Genomic DNA, 17,162 nt, shown 5'->3' with positions numbered 1-17,162 from the left:
GCAGGACCGCTTTTTACCTTGACACCACTGCCTCCGTTCAGTTCGACACACACTGAACAAATTTTGTGTGGGGCCCAAGGCTCATCTTGAACACCTAACTTTATACCATAGTAGGCGATATAATATCTAGGCTTTTTCAACGAAATCGAAAACGTTTCTTTGTTGCTTTTTAAGGGTATAGTTACCACAAATGTAGCATTAGCAATCTAGGGAGTTTATTCATCCTCTGGTAGGCAATGTCCAATGTCCATAGAACAACTTCACAAGACAAGAAAACGGTCACTACTTTAAAGCACTAGTAACAACAACACATGAACAGCACAAAGTGAAGAGGTGTTGTGAACTGAAGGACAATATCTGGGGGCGGGGGAAGAGGAAGCGCGATATACTGGTACTGACATGAAAGAAGCGCAGTGAGTCAGCAAGTGGAGGGGGGGGGTGGGGGGACAGTAAGGACAAGTGCTGACATGAAAATACTGCTGGTTTCTCCTTATTACTCTTTATTTGACGTACATCTGGTATAAAAACGGCTAAAAACAGTTTATGGAGATCATAAAAACCGAAATTCAAACTCACTAGAGTGCTGAAATATGTACAAAAATAGCGTAAAAAGCTAAAACTAGACAAGCCGTTTGTGAAATAACTTCGCGTGATGGAATTTTTTCACTATTTTTACCGAAATCATTGTTGAAAACACTATAAAAATCACGTATTAAATTTGAAAAAAATGTGTCGCAGACCTGTGTAATAGGGCGGATCGCAAAAATCGATTTTTTTCAAATCCATCTGGCCCAATGAAAAAAAGTTGTGGGACCGATCAAAAATAAGGCCTGAAAATTTTGAGACCTGTACGTGAACCCCTGACCCTCGCTCAAATGCAATTTAGGGGGGGAGGGTCAAAATTCGAAAAATATAATATTTTATGGTCATTTCCTATAGATTTTGCCGAGTTACTGGTCTTTAGGGCAAAAATTTCGTGCATTTTGACGTATCTGCCACCGTTTAGCCACAAAATGCCTAATTTGAGTCCGCGTCCGCGAAGAAAATATTCCAACGCCCACGCAGCGTCGCGGATACCAGAGCCGCAGGCCGATTCCTTCCCCTCCACGCTCGCTTCTCCCCCTCCCACGCCTCTAATACAGCTAAATTCATCCCGCGCATGCTGCTAGGAGGTCGTTTATCTTTGATAATATAAATCAGAAGATGGTAGAAGGTAAAAAACGATGCGTAGTGAGACGACTTGTCCCTTATTTGGCGCCTCGTCGGCGTAAAAACAAATCGATGTTACCAACTTTTAGATAAGTGATGAAATATTTTTAGATCTCCGCACGCAGGAAAGGAGACTACGGTCTATGAAGACGCCTCTCGAGTGGCTATGAAGGTTTCGTAACTTAGGTTATGCACTTCTATTCCGGTATTGTCCGACAGCTGTGACTAAATGGATTTAGCGGTACCACAGGAAGTACTGAAACTTACGGAAAATCGTAATTGGCCAAAAGTAGGGTTTTATTGAAGTATAAGACTCAAAAAATTTTAAAGGAACATTTTAAATTATGCGATATTTTTGCGTGTAAGTGCATGGAGGGGCATAAGGTTCCCCCAATGAAGAAGTATTTTGAGAGACAAGCTGACGAAAAGAAAGATGATGGCTGCTTGATTGAACCCTGAAGAAACTCGACAACTGAGGAAAACAGGGAATCGTAGGAGAGTGTTGAGTCATCATCGTCAATTCTGGTACGGGAAAATAGTATCAAAAATTTTACTACTTACTGTGTAATCTATTATGGAGGGAAGCCGAAACGATAAGAGAAGCTTGGGGTTAATACATCGATTTCTTTTATTTTGCTTTTGTTATTTAATACTGAATTACGTCTTGGAGTATAGGTCTGCGGACGGTCATTTGCAGACATATACTACAAGACGTAATTCATCATCAGTTAATGCATCACAATACCCATTGTGAGCTTCTGAAGATTTTAAATACAGAGTAGATGAAGCGAACGGAGAGGGAGAGGTACAACGAAGTGCTGGACATATCGTGGGAGAAGAGGAAGGTGGATGATAAACGGAGGAGACAGAAGGTCTGAATGGAACGAGTACGAAGTGGAAAAGGTACCTGTGTCAAAAACAGTTAAACAGGGAAGTTTTTTAGCGAAGAGAGGTAGGAGAAGGAAGGGAAGGATTTATAGATAGAATGAAAGATAGTTGGCTTTGTTGTGAATTCAAGAGGAAAGTCTGAGGGGGGACAGGCTGGGGCTATCTGCAAAATACTTCACATAAACCTACCTTATCCGGTAGAATTCTCTTAATAATTATTATAACATTACATCGAATACTATTCTGCTTCGATAAATGAATCTATGAGAGTACTTCCTTCCAAATTATGGCTTCTCATTTCATCACATTGGTAAGCTCTTCGGAAAATAGCGATCAAAATGAAAATACAGGTGTAGGAGCGTCAAAAACAGTAACTTTTTCTATTTTTTTATTCTTCAACGACCCGAAAACATCGCATTTTAGGCCTTCGCAGCGGAGGCTAAGACTATCACAATTACCCATGCCCCAGATAGGTACAGCCTACCCATGCGGGACTCGAACCCTAGACCTTCGGTTTGCCAGGCGTCGCCGTTACCAAGACCTTCGGCAGCTTCGATTTTTATGTTTTTTTTACGATTTTCGAAGAAATTGAAAATGCAAGCCTGGGTAGTTTAAGTTAATGGGAATGCATAGAAAAAACATTTTCTTTCTTTCTTTCCTGTTAATTTCATTGCGACGGATTGAGCAATCACCCCGTTAAAGCATTTCAAACTCGGGTGTCTCGCCTTTTTACAAGGACAGTAAATGAAGATTATCCTTTGTCCACCTGGTCATGCCACTGATGACCACGAAGGGTTCAAAAAATACGATTAGTGGTAAATTGGTTAAAAAAATACGATTAAGCACGTAATTATGGATGCATTTGTTTATTTCGCGATTTTACATCAAATAAAAGACCGTTAAGAATCACTTCTTTCTCTTGACTCCTTTAGTGCACCAAAATCACTCTCCTGCGATTGAGAGGCTGGGGTGGGCGGAAGTTCCTGACAAGGAATTTTCCATCGTTGTCCTTCAACTTCCGGAATGGAGGAAGCTGGAATAAGAGAATCTCTAATGAACAGTGATGTCATGGCAAAAATAGCAGTGCCGGAACGCACTTTACTTAACTTTTTTACAATTGAAATATTACTGTTTTTATTGCTATTTATTGCATACATTTTTTTCAAAAATTTTAATTTATGTTACAAACGTATATATTAGAAACTTTGAGGTACCACAATTTACAAAAGTGTTATTTGACCTTTATGTCTTTTCTTAACCAGAGCCTGAACGGCCTTCCGGCGTGTTCGGCACAATGGCAACGCTGCTAATGATTCGCCTATGTAAAAGAAATGCCTTGCGCTGTAAATGGTTCTGAATTTCGCTGAAGAGAAAGGTTGCCACGCTCAAAAAGGAACAAGTGGATACTTTTAAGAAGTAAACCTGCAACTGCGCGATCCAATTTTTGGAATATTAAATATGCATTACTCCATTATGAGTAATTATTTATTACCTGTATATGATTAATGAATCACAACACCAAGACATTACTCAGCAATAAAAAACTCTCAGTTATTAATGTCCTGAGAAATGTCGAATCTTGAACGACAAATTCAGGTTTTGCGAGCTATCGAGGCTCGTTAACTTCATTTATTTTAGCACATATATATGGAGCATATATAACTAACTTACAAATCAAATCGGACCGCGGCTATGGGACATATAACCACTGATTATATTTTCGAAAAATATTACGTGACAGAGAATGAAGCTTTCGAAATAGATTAACTACTGCAAAATGTACCCGCTTTGATTAAAAAAGTTGAAAAAATATGAAGATGAAATCGTTGGTTACGAAAGTTGAAATGAGGAAGGAACGTAGAGCATGGCTACCGAACAAACAAATCCACAAATTAGACAACAAAAATTGATCTTTTACACACGGATTCAAGTTTCGTTAAATATGCATTCTATGTAGGGATGAGTCGATTACAAGTGTCGATTCTCGTTTCAACCGATTCCGGGAATATAAATATTTTGAACATAGACTATAAGCTTGTGGCATAAAGGCCGCCACACACGTGAGCCATAGTACACTGTGCATTATTAACTTGAAAATTTATGCCAGAAACAGCTAAAGCTTTTTTTATTTTTATTAAATCTGAGGATATATCACTTCTATACTAATTCGCAATTTGCAATAAATATACTTTTTGGGCTACTTAATTGTTTTTCTTATTTAATTCCATTCATTTCTTAAATTTTATGCAAAAACTATTCTACTGACAAATCAATATCCAACCTGTTAATATGAATAAGAATAGATGTAATCTGACTCGGGATTCGATTTGAAAGAATCGGAATTGGAATCAAAATCGAGAAAAAGTGGAATCGATTCATCCCTAATTCCTAATAATGAGAGAAAGTTCTAAAGTAAATTGCAGCAAAAAATACCGACTCAGATTAAGAAAAAAAAACAAGCAAATAATATTTACCTGGCTTGAGGTAAGGCGGAGAGGCTTCAGAGAGACAATCCAGCGAACAACTTGGTCGCAAAGTGGCGTGGTCAGCGACCCACGGTAAGAGATGAACTTCTTACAGAAAGGGGGGGCAAGGTCTTCCAGCGCGAATGGATTAATGGACACCGGATCGCAATCTGGATTTTGTACATCGTCGAATTTCCTGATCAGCCTCTGCAGCAGACGGTTCCTGTCCCGTCGTGTCAACTGGAAAATATAACGACGACATTATAGACTCGAGTTCACGCGAAGACTTCCGCACACTCCCAGAGCTGAGGAAAACATCATCCAAAAACATCGGATAGACGCGAAGGAAGTTCCGAGAACTCTGTTTCCACCTAAGGCATAAGTAAAAAAATGTTATGTTTTTAAAGTTGGTTGCTTGAAGTTGGTTGTTGGTTGGTAAATGGTTGCTTGAATATGACGATATTGAAATTTTGCTTTAAAATGTGCATGAAATTCTTTTACAACATGAATGCATAACGTAAATCTGTAAAATAATTCTGTAACAGAAGTCTGATGTATGCGTACTTCTACAAAAAACTGCATCATGTATATCACTGTAATATTTCATTCTTTTGCTTATAAATATTTGGACGGTATCCGGTTAGCCCAACCCAGGTTTCGATCTTAGGGGTTACCTAGAGCTTCCCTATTTATAACATGCTCTAATAATTGTACATGTTTGGGAGATTTTAAATCATTATCATAATAGGTTTGTCCCGGCAGGGTGTAAAATGACTGTAATAGAGAAAACATGGATCAAAAAAGGATGAAAGTTGAAAAGAAGAAAATTACGCGTGAATTTCCCTCCTAACTGCGCAGAACGTTCAAATATTTTTCACAGATTTTTTTTTGGAACAGTTCACTCACTGATTTAGTGCTCCCACTCCTAGGCTTGCTTGAATAGGTGATGGTAGGGCTCATCCCGGACTAAGCCTCAGGCGAGTAAATTTCACGTATTAAATTTTCTTTCCCTGGACCACCTCGCGTACTGTGAGCTTTCACGAAGGGGCGTCCGAAGCCTTCACCCGGAAATGAACCGAGAACCCTACAATCTGTCGTCATGCGCTCTATCAATGAAAACCCAATTTTATGTCGAAACGAAAAGCTCGACTTTTCAACAAAAAACGACATTTTAACCAAAAGATCGATTAATCGAAAAATCGACGGTTCTTTAAAAAAATAGGTTGTACAAAACCATGTTTATTATTTATTCGAAAAACGCTCAAAATACACCTTTGAGTAGCAGATAAAAATCTTCTCAGAGTACATGCATGAATTTTTCATTGTAAAAATTTACAAATGCACGCCACGCTCATTATAGTCTTAGGATAACCGCTTGGGACAAATCGGCTTCGCCAAAAAGTGTTAGACAGACCAACTGATCGAAATATTTCTTGATGATCGAGAGCGTGCCTTTCCAATTTTACCGGCCTTAGAGAAAAGTCTTTCATAAGTGACGAATGAAGTTATCATAGGCCGCTAGTGGCGCTGCTGAGATCAAACGAAATGGTCAAGATCGAAGTTGAGAAATCGAGTTCGGATCGTAACTCGAAGATCACGGCTCTATCTCCATTTCCCCGATATTTGAAAATTAATACTCAATTTTCGATTTCAATCGAAATAGATTTTTCTATCTCTAAATTCGTCGTCCCTCAAATCTCCAAATATTTCTATACTTTCTAATACATGCGAAATGAATCCACATATTTTACAACACAAAAATTGGTTTATCTTTGGCATTCCATTGTGATTTCATAAAGAAACTTTGAAATGTTTCACATGTGGCGGTTCGTTGGGTAGTAAGTTTAAAAACCCTCCGATAATTTAAAAAGTAGATGCGTTGCTAGGGAGGAATATTGGCCCCAATCTTTTTCACTGGGAGTCAAGAGGAACTTGCTCTGGGCCACAAACGTTACACCTCCATGAGGCGCGCTGCGTATGCTCAGCCAAAAAACAATCAGCTAAAACCAAGTTGTTAATGAACTCCTCACGTAAAATCACTAAAAGGCTGGCTTCGGTGGCGCCGGGGTAAAGTCCCCGACTGCTCACCTAGAGGTCGCGGGTTCGAATCCCGCCTGGGTGGATTGACCACCATCCAGGGCATGGATGTTTGTGATTGGTAATCAAGTTAATTGTAAGAGAGGACAATGCTGTCCTAAATTCGTTTGAAAAATAAAAAAAGACGAAATTATTAAAAGAGTAAAAGGTCGTACTCTTTATGTTACTTACACTTACTGTTGGGTTTCCCTCTTTTGCCAACTCTAAAATTTAAAGTGTAGCCATTCTGAAAAAGGATACGTCATCCCTTGCCCAATTCCTACCAACACCGAGGCAAGTAGCACCGTGGTAAATGAACGCGAGCAAATAACTTGAACCGAGCATAATCGGAACTGAATAACAAGTGTAATTAATAAAATTAAATGCGTGATTCCTTGTTCCGGTTTTTATGTTGTACCCTAACGCCATCGCCGGCTTTTTCTCCACCATTTTCCGCCGACTTACCTCCTTTACCAATCCCTGACACTTAAAATGTAGCTATTCTTAAAAAGGCTTATTTCACCCTTTCCCTAACTTTTATACAACACATCACCGTTAAAAAGTGTACAAATCAATTTCAGCAAATTTTACGACGTTTTGTAAGCTGTAAATATATAAACAACTTTAACGAGCAAAGAAAAAAATTACATTAAAATATCTCACTTCTGTGATCCGATCCCTCAACCTTCTCTGTAGCACATCTACATCTACATAATACCCCGCAAGCCGCCTGAAAGGCGTATGGCAGAGGGTGTTAGGACACCAGCCGTTTACAGCTATTAAAAAAAAATAAAAAAATAAAGGGCTCTAACGAGGTTGGGACTAGCGTTTATTAAAGTCCTTTATGGTTCGGGGGAAAAACGAATTCGCATATCTATCTGTTCGGCGAAACATCTCTCTTAATTTATCGCTTCTATCGGACCTGGAAATAACACATGTTGCCCACTGGGACAAAGGTGTCTAATAATACGTAAAATACACACCAAGAATGGAAACCGGGGCAAGTACACAGGAAATGCTCGCGGATTCCTCATTAAATACAACGGAAATGTAAAAATAATGATGAACCTGCAATAGTAAAGTAACTTCTCCCTTGGAGCAAGGGAAACTTTATTTTCTGGAGAAGCAGAAGTGGCGCCAAAAACTTTGTCCTAAAACTTTTGAAAGTGCCTGAAAATGATCTAAGGTAGAAGTCCATTCGAAAAGAAGAGATTCGAAAAAGTTTTATCCGATGGAACACGTCTGTCTTACCTTGAAGAAGTATCCAATAACTGCCAAGCCATCTCTATTCTTCTTTGCTTCAGTTACCGTTCCATACTCTTTCTTAAAGTGAACGACGTGCATTTCTAGAGGATAACTGCAAGAAAACAGTCGATGATAGAACAATATAAATGAATTCCTAAAACGCATTTTCCAGGACACAAACTAAAAATCATTGCGTGCGGATTATTATGAGGTGCAACTATTATGCAGGGCTGGGCTGAATACAGGATGAGGAGTATTTGAAATTCAAAACACCGCTCCAAATATATTTGAAATGCTAAATACAAAATACCTTTGACTGGGGTATTTGAAAAACAAACTAAAGAATAGTATTTTTAATACCTTTTCGAATACAAAATTCATTAGTATGGAAACTAAGAGATCCTATAAAAATATAACCTGCATTGGCACGTTAAAGATAGCTGTAAACATGAAGAAAACGATTCAAACGAAAACGAAGTCATTTCTGAAGCATAATGTCACAGAAGTGTTACCAGAGCTACTTCAAAAGAATTTTACAAATCTAGTTTTTATTTTGGCATGGAAAATACCAAAAATATTACTTGAAATAGAAAATACAAGATACATTCAGGTCGTGTATTTGAAATAATGCCCACCCCGGCTATTATGTTATTAAATATGAGCTACCTATGTTATTTTTTCTACGTAGAGTGGGCCCATAAAAGTCTATCGATTTTTATAAGCAATGACTGAAAATGAAGCTTAGCAACCCCGCATTTATGATTTTGACTCATAACAAAGGTAGGTTCTCTTACGGGGTGTTTTTTTTTGCTTAAAATGAAAGCAGTAATTGAAGCCATATTCCAAGAACGGCACTGATTCAATTGGCAGTAATTTGGAATGAAAAATTATACTTCACATGCACCTTTAGGGAAACTTAAACTGTTGATTCGAAATGGTATATGAATGGTTATAATATACATTAGCCTATCAATTCTTGAGAAAATCGTAACGATGAATCTCGAAATTTTAAGATGTGTTGAAAAAGTGGTTTGCCTGAGAGCATAACTGAATATAAATTAAAAGAATTTGCGATGGAATACATGACTTAATCAAGTAGCAGACGATATCCACTGGATATCTAAATATGGTCGATATGTCCAAAATGCGTTCTAGCTACACGATGGATATTTTGAAAACGTTACAAATGTATCCCATTTGTATCCGACGAGTTGTAAAATGAACGTTAAATAGATATCCGAGTGTTAATATCCGTATTATTAAAAAAAAAACTGTTATTCCACACAGTATCCATAGGTAACGTATGCTCCGTATAGAATTGAAGAGCACACATGCTTTGTCTATACGTATCGGGATTTCCAAAATCCATAATAAGTACAACCATTAACTCATTAGATGTCGTGAAGATATTTAAGAGTTGTAATGTGTACCTCCATGTCCACCGTTGGACATCGCTACAACGTTGCTTTGGGGGCCCTTTGGATATTTCACACATATGACGTTAACTGGATTAGAATGGATATTGCACGGATGTCATATGTAAATACAAGGTTGCCTGGGTGTTGTTGGGATATTGATTGCTGCTTGAGTATAGTTTCCTTAGTCTCGCAATGAAACTTGTTATGCATTTTTTTCGGATCATCTTGTCATTAAATAGGTAATGCGATGAAAATAACAAAAATTATCTTCTGTTTTCGTGAAATCGGTTACAAAAAATATAAATTCATCAAGGCCTCACTGTTTCTAGGAAACGTCTATTTCCTGTGGCACACTTACCTACGTCCATCTACCAAATGTTCACTGCCTTCCTTCGAAGTTTTACCCCAGTGGAAGTGAATCTCGGCAAACAAATACTTGTCTCTTAGAAGAAAACCGGAAATGCTTGGTTTTCTATTGCCTGTAAAGTTCGCGGTCAGAGTAACTGAAATAAAAACAAAAATATAAAAGAGAGAATTGGACAGTCTCCAGCCAGTCGTTGATGAAGAAGCCATTAGCTTCGAAAGCCCCAGACAATTTTTTTCCTGGGTGAGTGTACCTGTTATGTGATTTATTTTATTAAGTTCTAGTGACTTACTTTTTATTACAATGTGCTACACGCATCATATCCTGCGATGCGGTGTAAATTAATGTATTTATTCATTCATTTATTCCCTACTTCTTCTTCCTGGCATCAAATTTTAATGAAGTGATGAGCTACTTGGAAATTAGAATTGAAACATATGATTTCCATCTTCCATCACATACGTGCATAACAGTATACTCCGCGACAGAGTTCAAGACAATTATGAATGATTTTCAGTATTTCTTAAGACTCACGGTTTGTAAGATAAGATTAATAAATAATCGGGTTTGCCATCGCGTGTTTATAAAATTTGGATACCCACATTTCGAGGGCTAAATCCACCATCGTCTTGAGGGTAGAATGTAGATTCAATCAAAGGCTACCTAAACTGAGCTCGATGGCGTATACACAGGCAAAGTCTTGGCTGCACGTTCTACCCTGAACATAATGGTGGAAGTAGCCCGTGAATCGACGGTATTTGATGAAATCACCACCCTTTCAAGAAACCCGAGAATAAATTGCTACAAGAGGATCGGTAAAAAAAAATTGGGTACGTACCGGTACTGCCAACGTTCCTTAGAGACATCTGCGACGGAACGACATCGTAATTATTGAACCTGAGTCTCCTACGCTCTTCGGAAGAAGCGGAGTCCGCTCTATTGAGGCGAATGTTTATCGGCGACTGTCTCCTGCCAGCACAGGACGTAGGGAATGTTTCAGGCCAGGTATCGGGACCTACAGAGAATCAAAAGGAATAATGGGATGAAATGTAGTCGATATTAAAATTATTAAAAGTAATAAAAATAAGAGGAGTTAGTCGAGGTAAAAATATGATTACAGTTATGATAGTGATTTATTGTGAATATCATTCAGTGCCTCCATTGAAAAAACCGTTGTAAATTAGTAAAAATAAATATTGTTATTGATTAACTATAAGCACCAAGTGAAGATGATGATATTTAAAAGAAGGGTGACCAAATGCTAAGAGATGAAAAAAGGACAGCACTCTCTGAGAAAGGAAGTCAAAGAGGGGAAAATTAGTATACTCGAAAAATAACAATTGCATAATTAAGAGTAATAAAAATTTATTAGCACTAAGCTTTAATATATATTTTTTGTGGATCTAACTTTTTCAAGCAATATTGGCATTCCTCACGGAAAACTATGAAATTCCATGCAAGAACACGTTTTAAATTGTATTTGACCATTTTGAGTCCCTTTTCTGAGGCAATGCTTAATTATTTATCTCATCAGTCCCCTGAGATGAAATAAGAGAAAGTACCCTTTCTGCATTTTCATTGTGACGTGATATGTGGAAGAAATATTCGAGAAGTTCGGAAAGGCTATCAACAGATTTACTATATATTTATGATCATAATGACTAGAAAGGAGGACGTTTTCCGACGCTTAAAATCCGCCCGGACACCCGACTAACATCTAAAAAGGAGATTATGTCCGAACTAATCCAGCCGTCAGGTCACCCAAATGAAAAGTATTTAAAAAAAGAAAGAATTCCGCATGAATTTCAAAGTACTACCTAATTATCAATTTTAATGCATCATATCAATTATCATATTAAATGAATTTATTTAAATTTATTATAGGTTACTAGGTCGTTCTTTAATAAATTCATGTAGAATTACAATTTTTTTCACTTTTCACTACGTTAAGTCGATTCCATGAAGCCACAGCCTGAGACAACGAATTATATCAGGATCATGAACTTACCATTATTTCTCCTGTATCCAAAGTCAGGACTAGAGGAGGAATTGGTTGCATCGGCGCGGACCTGCCCATCATTACCTACGAACGAATAAAAAAGAATTGTGCATTAGAAGGTTTCTTTCATGGTTCAGTTTTACTTATACCACTGCTTTTTTACATTAGGTGACCCAAGATATTTGAGAATGGTTACAAGGGCGTACCCAGGATCAAAACTTGGGGAGGGGCAAGCCATGGTTGTCCAAAGTTGTAGGTAAGATTTAAGCATGGAGAAGGTGAATGAAATCATCATTTTAAGGAAACTGTAACAGCTCTTTTGTAGTTTTTAAAATTATTTGCTTGAAAAAATATTATTTTCCTTAAAGACATTTCCGATTTTTGTTTCTAGGGGGGTAGGGGCCGCCCCTCGCTGGTTACGCCAGGTTGATTGATCAATGGTTATGCCGATAACACGGGTCAAGAAATATTGAACAGAGAAGATTGACTATCGACCAAATCGCTACCTTGGTTTGACAAGGTTCTAACTAACATTTTTGATAAATTTGGTGTTTTCACTCGATATAACTAAGTTTATGTTTCTCTATGTATTGCATCGGTTTTTATTCCTCTATGTGTGACAAGGTTCCAACTGAACAATTTTGGTGGTATATGGTCAGCTTATCAAATTGAAAGAAAAGAAACTCTGTCTTAGTTTGTTATGGTAACGAGATGTTATGTTTGTTTGTTTATTTATTACTTGGTGTAAGCATTGAAGTAAGCATTAAGTTATAAGTGACAGTAAAATACCAAATGCAGCATTTAACAACAACTTAAGTGACGAAATGTCTAATGCTAGTTTGAGCAGCATGAGTGATTTGTTTGGTGACAACTCAGAAGATGATTATGCATTACCAACATCATAAGATGATTCAGATGAAGAATTTACAATTTTATCCAAATCCAGGTAAGATTGTGTTTTATATTTTATTGTGTGCCTAATTAATATACAACATCAAGGAAATATCCGGCCACATACAATGATAATTTTGCTTGCATGTTTAAATTTTTATGTTTTATCTTCTTCTCAATTTTTATGTTTAAAATAGTTTGCTATTTTTTGAGGGATGTGATACTACCTCCAAATAACTGTTTGACACCTGACACACCAAATAAAAAAACCACGTAAAGTTGTTGCAACTCCAAAAAAATGGATGTTAACATCAGGAAACAGAAACACCAATCCGGAGAGTCTTACATCAGTCGAAGAGGTAAGGCTGTAAGTTCAAAGGCCGTAAAAACTTTAAAAGACTGCTTCAAATGTTAGTTCAAGTGCAGCACTAACATTTCAAATACTGAACGTGCAGAACTCCACACGTCTTACTATGCTTTACCATATAAGGAAAAAAGACATTTTATAATTGCACCATCCGACAGAGTTACAGATAAAAAAGGGAATATTCCTTTAAATATTATTTTACCGTGCATGGACAGAAGATTCAGGTGTGTAAGAGTTTTTATCTTGGCACTCTGGATATATCACAGAAACCTGTTTACAATGCACACTTGTCCAAAAACAAAGAAACAAACGCCTCAACCAGATAAAAGAGGTCAATCATGCAGCAGTAGAACTACGCCTACTTTTGCTCGGGAACATATTGAAAGCATCCCAAAGGTTGCGTCTCACTTTTGTCGGTCTAGAACCAAACGAGAATATTTGGGATTAAATTTGAGTATTTTAAAATTATATGACCTTTATCTTGAAAAGTGTAACGATACATCAAGTGTCCCGGTCAAACTCTCCATGCATAACAAAATATTTGTTACGGAGTACAACGTAGATTTTCATCAACCTAAAAGCGACCGCTGTGATTTGTGTGAGAAATTCAAAATGGCAGAGAAAACTGGTACATTATCTGTAGATCTAAATGATGAGTATAATGCCCATATGAATGAGAAAACCGCAATGCGTGAAGAAGCCAAAAAAGATAAAGGCTCTAAAACTCCTGTTCTATTTTTTGACTTAGAAAATGTCATCAATTGCCCACGAGCTGCGATAAGCTCTTTTTTTATTCAAGGAAATTAAATGTTCATAACATGATAGCTGTGAACAGTGTTACAAACCAGGTCTGTGGACAGAAGCCATGGCTGGTAGGGAGGGCAACGACATCGCAAGTGCAGGAAGAAAGATTCTCAATGTGGTAGCTGAAGATAATAACTTATCAAACTTGACTACATGGTCAGATTCATGTGCCCCCTAAAACAGAAATTCGATGATGTCCTATGCCATGATGGACTTCCTTAAGGAACATGAGGAAATAAACTCTGCCACTATGAAGTATTCTGTGCCAGGACATTCATGCGTTCAGCTGGTAGATAATGCTCATAGTTTGATAGAAAAAGCAATGAAAAAATCTGAATTTAACTCTCCAGTCAGCTTAATAAGAGTATTGAAGCAAGCTATCGTCAAAAAACCGTTCCGAATAATTCAGATGAAAGAATCAGACTTTAAAGACTTTTCAGGAATTTCAAAGTTGATGAACTACAAAAGTGTACCGTTCACAAAAGTTGCTCAGTTACATTTTACACATACCTATCACGAGGTTGAGTTCAAGACTTCCCATTTGGTTTTTGAACCTGTGAACCTAGGGAACCTCAAGTGCAAGGAATTCACTCCTAAAAGGAATTGCAGTCCGAAGAGTAAACAGTCAAATGTGCCTACAACTAGGGTGTTCAACTTAAAACCTAAAGTTGATAAAAACAAAGGAGATATAAGCGATTTGAAGAAAAAAGACATCAAAAACATGTTGCCTCTTATGCCACTGCAGGATAGGGTCTATTTCAAAGTGGTTTTAAAGATTTGATTAGAGTACATGATGCTTGTAAGCAAAAAAGTTAGGATTATTTTTGTACTATGGTCCATACTGATGTTGTGCATCTTTTTATGCTGTGTTTTATTTAATTTGTTCTTAAAAAAATAAATTAGATAGTATGCGTAAAAGAGTTTCAGTTTAATTGTGTACCTTTAACTTAGTCTTTTAAAGGTAACCATATAGGCCTACAAGTAAACGATTTTCAAGACCTCAAGTGTGATGTACAGTAAGTTTTTTGGTTTGAGAGTACAAAATAATGTTGTATACTATATTTATAGGCAACAATTTAGTTTTTAAAAATGTTTTTGGTTTTAGCTATCTAAAAAAGTAGGATTAAAAATGACAGCTTTTCTTGAAATTGGCCTTCTATTTAGTTTGAGGTTCAAGTGCACTTAGAACCATGTCAGTCTGAGAATAAGTCGTTGGGAAAGTGACAAGGTTCTAACTGCATTTTACTTATTTTATTACTCATATAAATATGTAAAAAAATAAAATAAATAACACATTTTCTTAAAGCAATAATTATCACTAGTGTATGTGCCAAAAATCAAAAATAAATCCTACCGCCTACTCACGCAGCGCCGGCCGCGTCACCTCTGCCCGGCGCTGAGCCCCTCTTGACAAACAACACTTTTGCTGTCAAAATAAGCTTACTGTATTCCTAGTTATACTTAATAAAACGTTTTAAAGATTACCTTAACACGTGTTTTGTTCACACAAACCACAAAAAAACCGTCAATTATACTTAAACATGACAGGATAAACGTATTTTGTCGATGGGACAAAAAAGTCCCATGCCGCGGTTTTGGTGGGGTTGGAAAGTTCAGCGGTTCTAGTGTTAAACTGATAATGCGCTTTAATTCCATTGCCGTAGCGATTTGATACGCTGAATTCAAACTTCACCGCTGAAATGCGTCGTAACGAGGCTGGCTGTTGAGAATCGAATCTAAAAGAAACAGCATAACTTGCTGTTTTACAGCATGCTCAGGGGGCCAGTGCTGTAGGCAGACTATGTATTTTACTAGCTAAAACTAATCTTGATATCATTAAATCCAACGTATTTGATGTAATATCCCTTTGCGAACTCCACGGTGAATTTGTTTTCGCCAGGTATGGTAGATAGTTACGCGACACCGTCTTCGGCAACCACTCCTGTGCGCTCTTAGGCGACGTTCCTCTCATTGCCTCTAATGAATGGAAAAAAGCTAATAAGAGGACCGTAGGATAAAATTGTGAAAACAACGTTTGAAAAGAGTGTGATGTGGAGGTTAGCGATTTTACGTGTGGAAACGTGTTCATAAAGGAGGATTGAAATAGGCTGGAGGTCAGTAGCGCAGCCAGGATTTTGAAATGGGGAGGGGTTTACCGGAGATTTCGGGGCCCTTCCGGGGAGTATGGAAAACACCCCAGGGCAAAGGAGGTCCTCTCCCGGAAACTTTTGACAGTTTTGATGCTGAAAACGTGATTTTTGGGGCTCAAAAGTAGTAATTTTGTACCAGTATTTATTAAAATAAAGTATATAATATATAAAATAAAGTAATAAAGGTTCAAGAGGGGGGGCTCAATTGTAACCCAGACACCACCCCCCGTGGCTATGCCACTGCTGGAGGTGTTATGAATATGTAGGCGAAGGAAAATGTGGACTACATTAACTGAGAGAAAAAGGAATGAGAAAATCCGAGACAAGGTGGCCTAGGAAAGGAAACTGTTGGAGGAGATCAGGATGAGATCCATCTCAACTCACAATAGGGCCTATTCCCTTTCATCACATGCATTAGTTAGAAGGAAGTGGTCAGATATAATTTAAAAAGGAGGAAGAATAAAACACGATCTTGGGAAAATTTGTGGTATTCCATCACAAAATTTATTAGGCGAGGAAACTTTTACTAAACCGCATAAATAAAACTGGAACACGACCCGGATTTCAACGTCTTAGCGTCATCATCAGATGGTACTACGAACGTCGGCGATAAAAAGGATGATAGTGGGGCGGATAAAGAAATCATTACAGTACTCGCAGGGCCGGTTTAAGCGTTAAGCAAAGTACGCGGCCGCGTTGGCCGCCAAGCAAAAGGGGGCACCTAAGTGCTCAGTACAATGTTCAGCACTATGCCTACCGCCTCTCCGGTTATTGTTGAGACGGGGTGGGTGGAATGTTATTCGCTTACACTAGAAAAATATCTAGAGCCGGCTCTGAGTACTCGAAGAAATGACACAGCAGAAGACGACTTACCAGCGCCCGGTAATCCTGGCTCGTCAAATATCTCATTCGGCAATTCCGAAACCACGTCGTTTTCTGAGCCATGGGTCTCTAGCACGCAGACGAGCGCCACCAACAGTGCCAAAGTCCTCAGTTTGCCGATCATGTTGGAGCCCACTTCGGGTGTTCAGCGGTCTTGCCAATTACACAGCGGCCTCACAAAGTTGTAAGACTCCCCTGAGCTACTGGAGGGGACTGTGACAATCGACTGCTGTTCCTGCCTTTTCAATGTTCGGCGCACCCTATCTCGAACTGGTTAAACTTCATTCTAGCATGGACATAGATAAGTTAATCATCCCAATAACCTGAAGCGCTGACCAATCGGGAAGGGCCCAAGCTTCGAAACCAGCTACTCGACAACTTACGAAGGAATTCCGACGATATCG

General features: G+C 38.1%; 1 protein-coding gene across 1 annotated transcript; it reads right to left on the bottom strand.

Annotated features, from left to right (window-relative positions):
- Window positions 1-2,947: 2,947 nt before the first annotated feature.
- On the bottom strand, window positions 2,948-16,882 carry LOC124159698 (carbonic anhydrase 2-like). Its single transcript, XM_046535607.1, has 7 exons — window positions 16,750-16,882; window positions 11,674-11,748; window positions 10,504-10,680; window positions 9,660-9,804; window positions 7,890-7,995; window positions 4,572-4,802; window positions 2,948-3,130 (listed from the first exon to the last, which is right to left on the bottom strand). Exons 1-7 carry the CDS (start codon window positions 16,880-16,882, stop codon window positions 3,026-3,028), a joined length of 972 nt encoding a protein of 323 aa, XP_046391563.1. The 3' UTR covers window positions 2,948-3,025.
- Between the last annotated feature and the right edge of the window lie 280 nt (window positions 16,883-17,162).

Source organism: Ischnura elegans, chromosome 5 (genome assembly GCF_921293095.1).
Source record: "Ischnura elegans chromosome 5, ioIscEleg1.1, whole genome shotgun sequence".
In the NCBI taxonomy this organism is placed as follows: Eukaryota; Metazoa; Arthropoda; class Insecta; order Odonata; family Coenagrionidae; genus Ischnura; species Ischnura elegans.
This window is presented reverse-complemented; position numbering and strand designations above follow the sequence as displayed.

Coding starts and splice junctions, on each gene's coding strand:
- LOC124159698 (XM_046535607.1), bottom strand. CDS start 16,882: ATGATCGGCAAACTGAGGACTTTGGCACTGTTGGTGGCGCTCGTCTGC. Junction 9,805..10,503: donor AAGGAACGTTGGCAGTACCG/GTACGTACCCAA, acceptor TTTTTATTTCAG/TTACTCTGACCGCGAACTTT. Junction 3,131..4,571: donor TCCGCCTTACCTCAAGCCAG/GTAAATATTATT, acceptor CTCTTATTCCAG/CTTCCTCCATTCCGGAAGTT.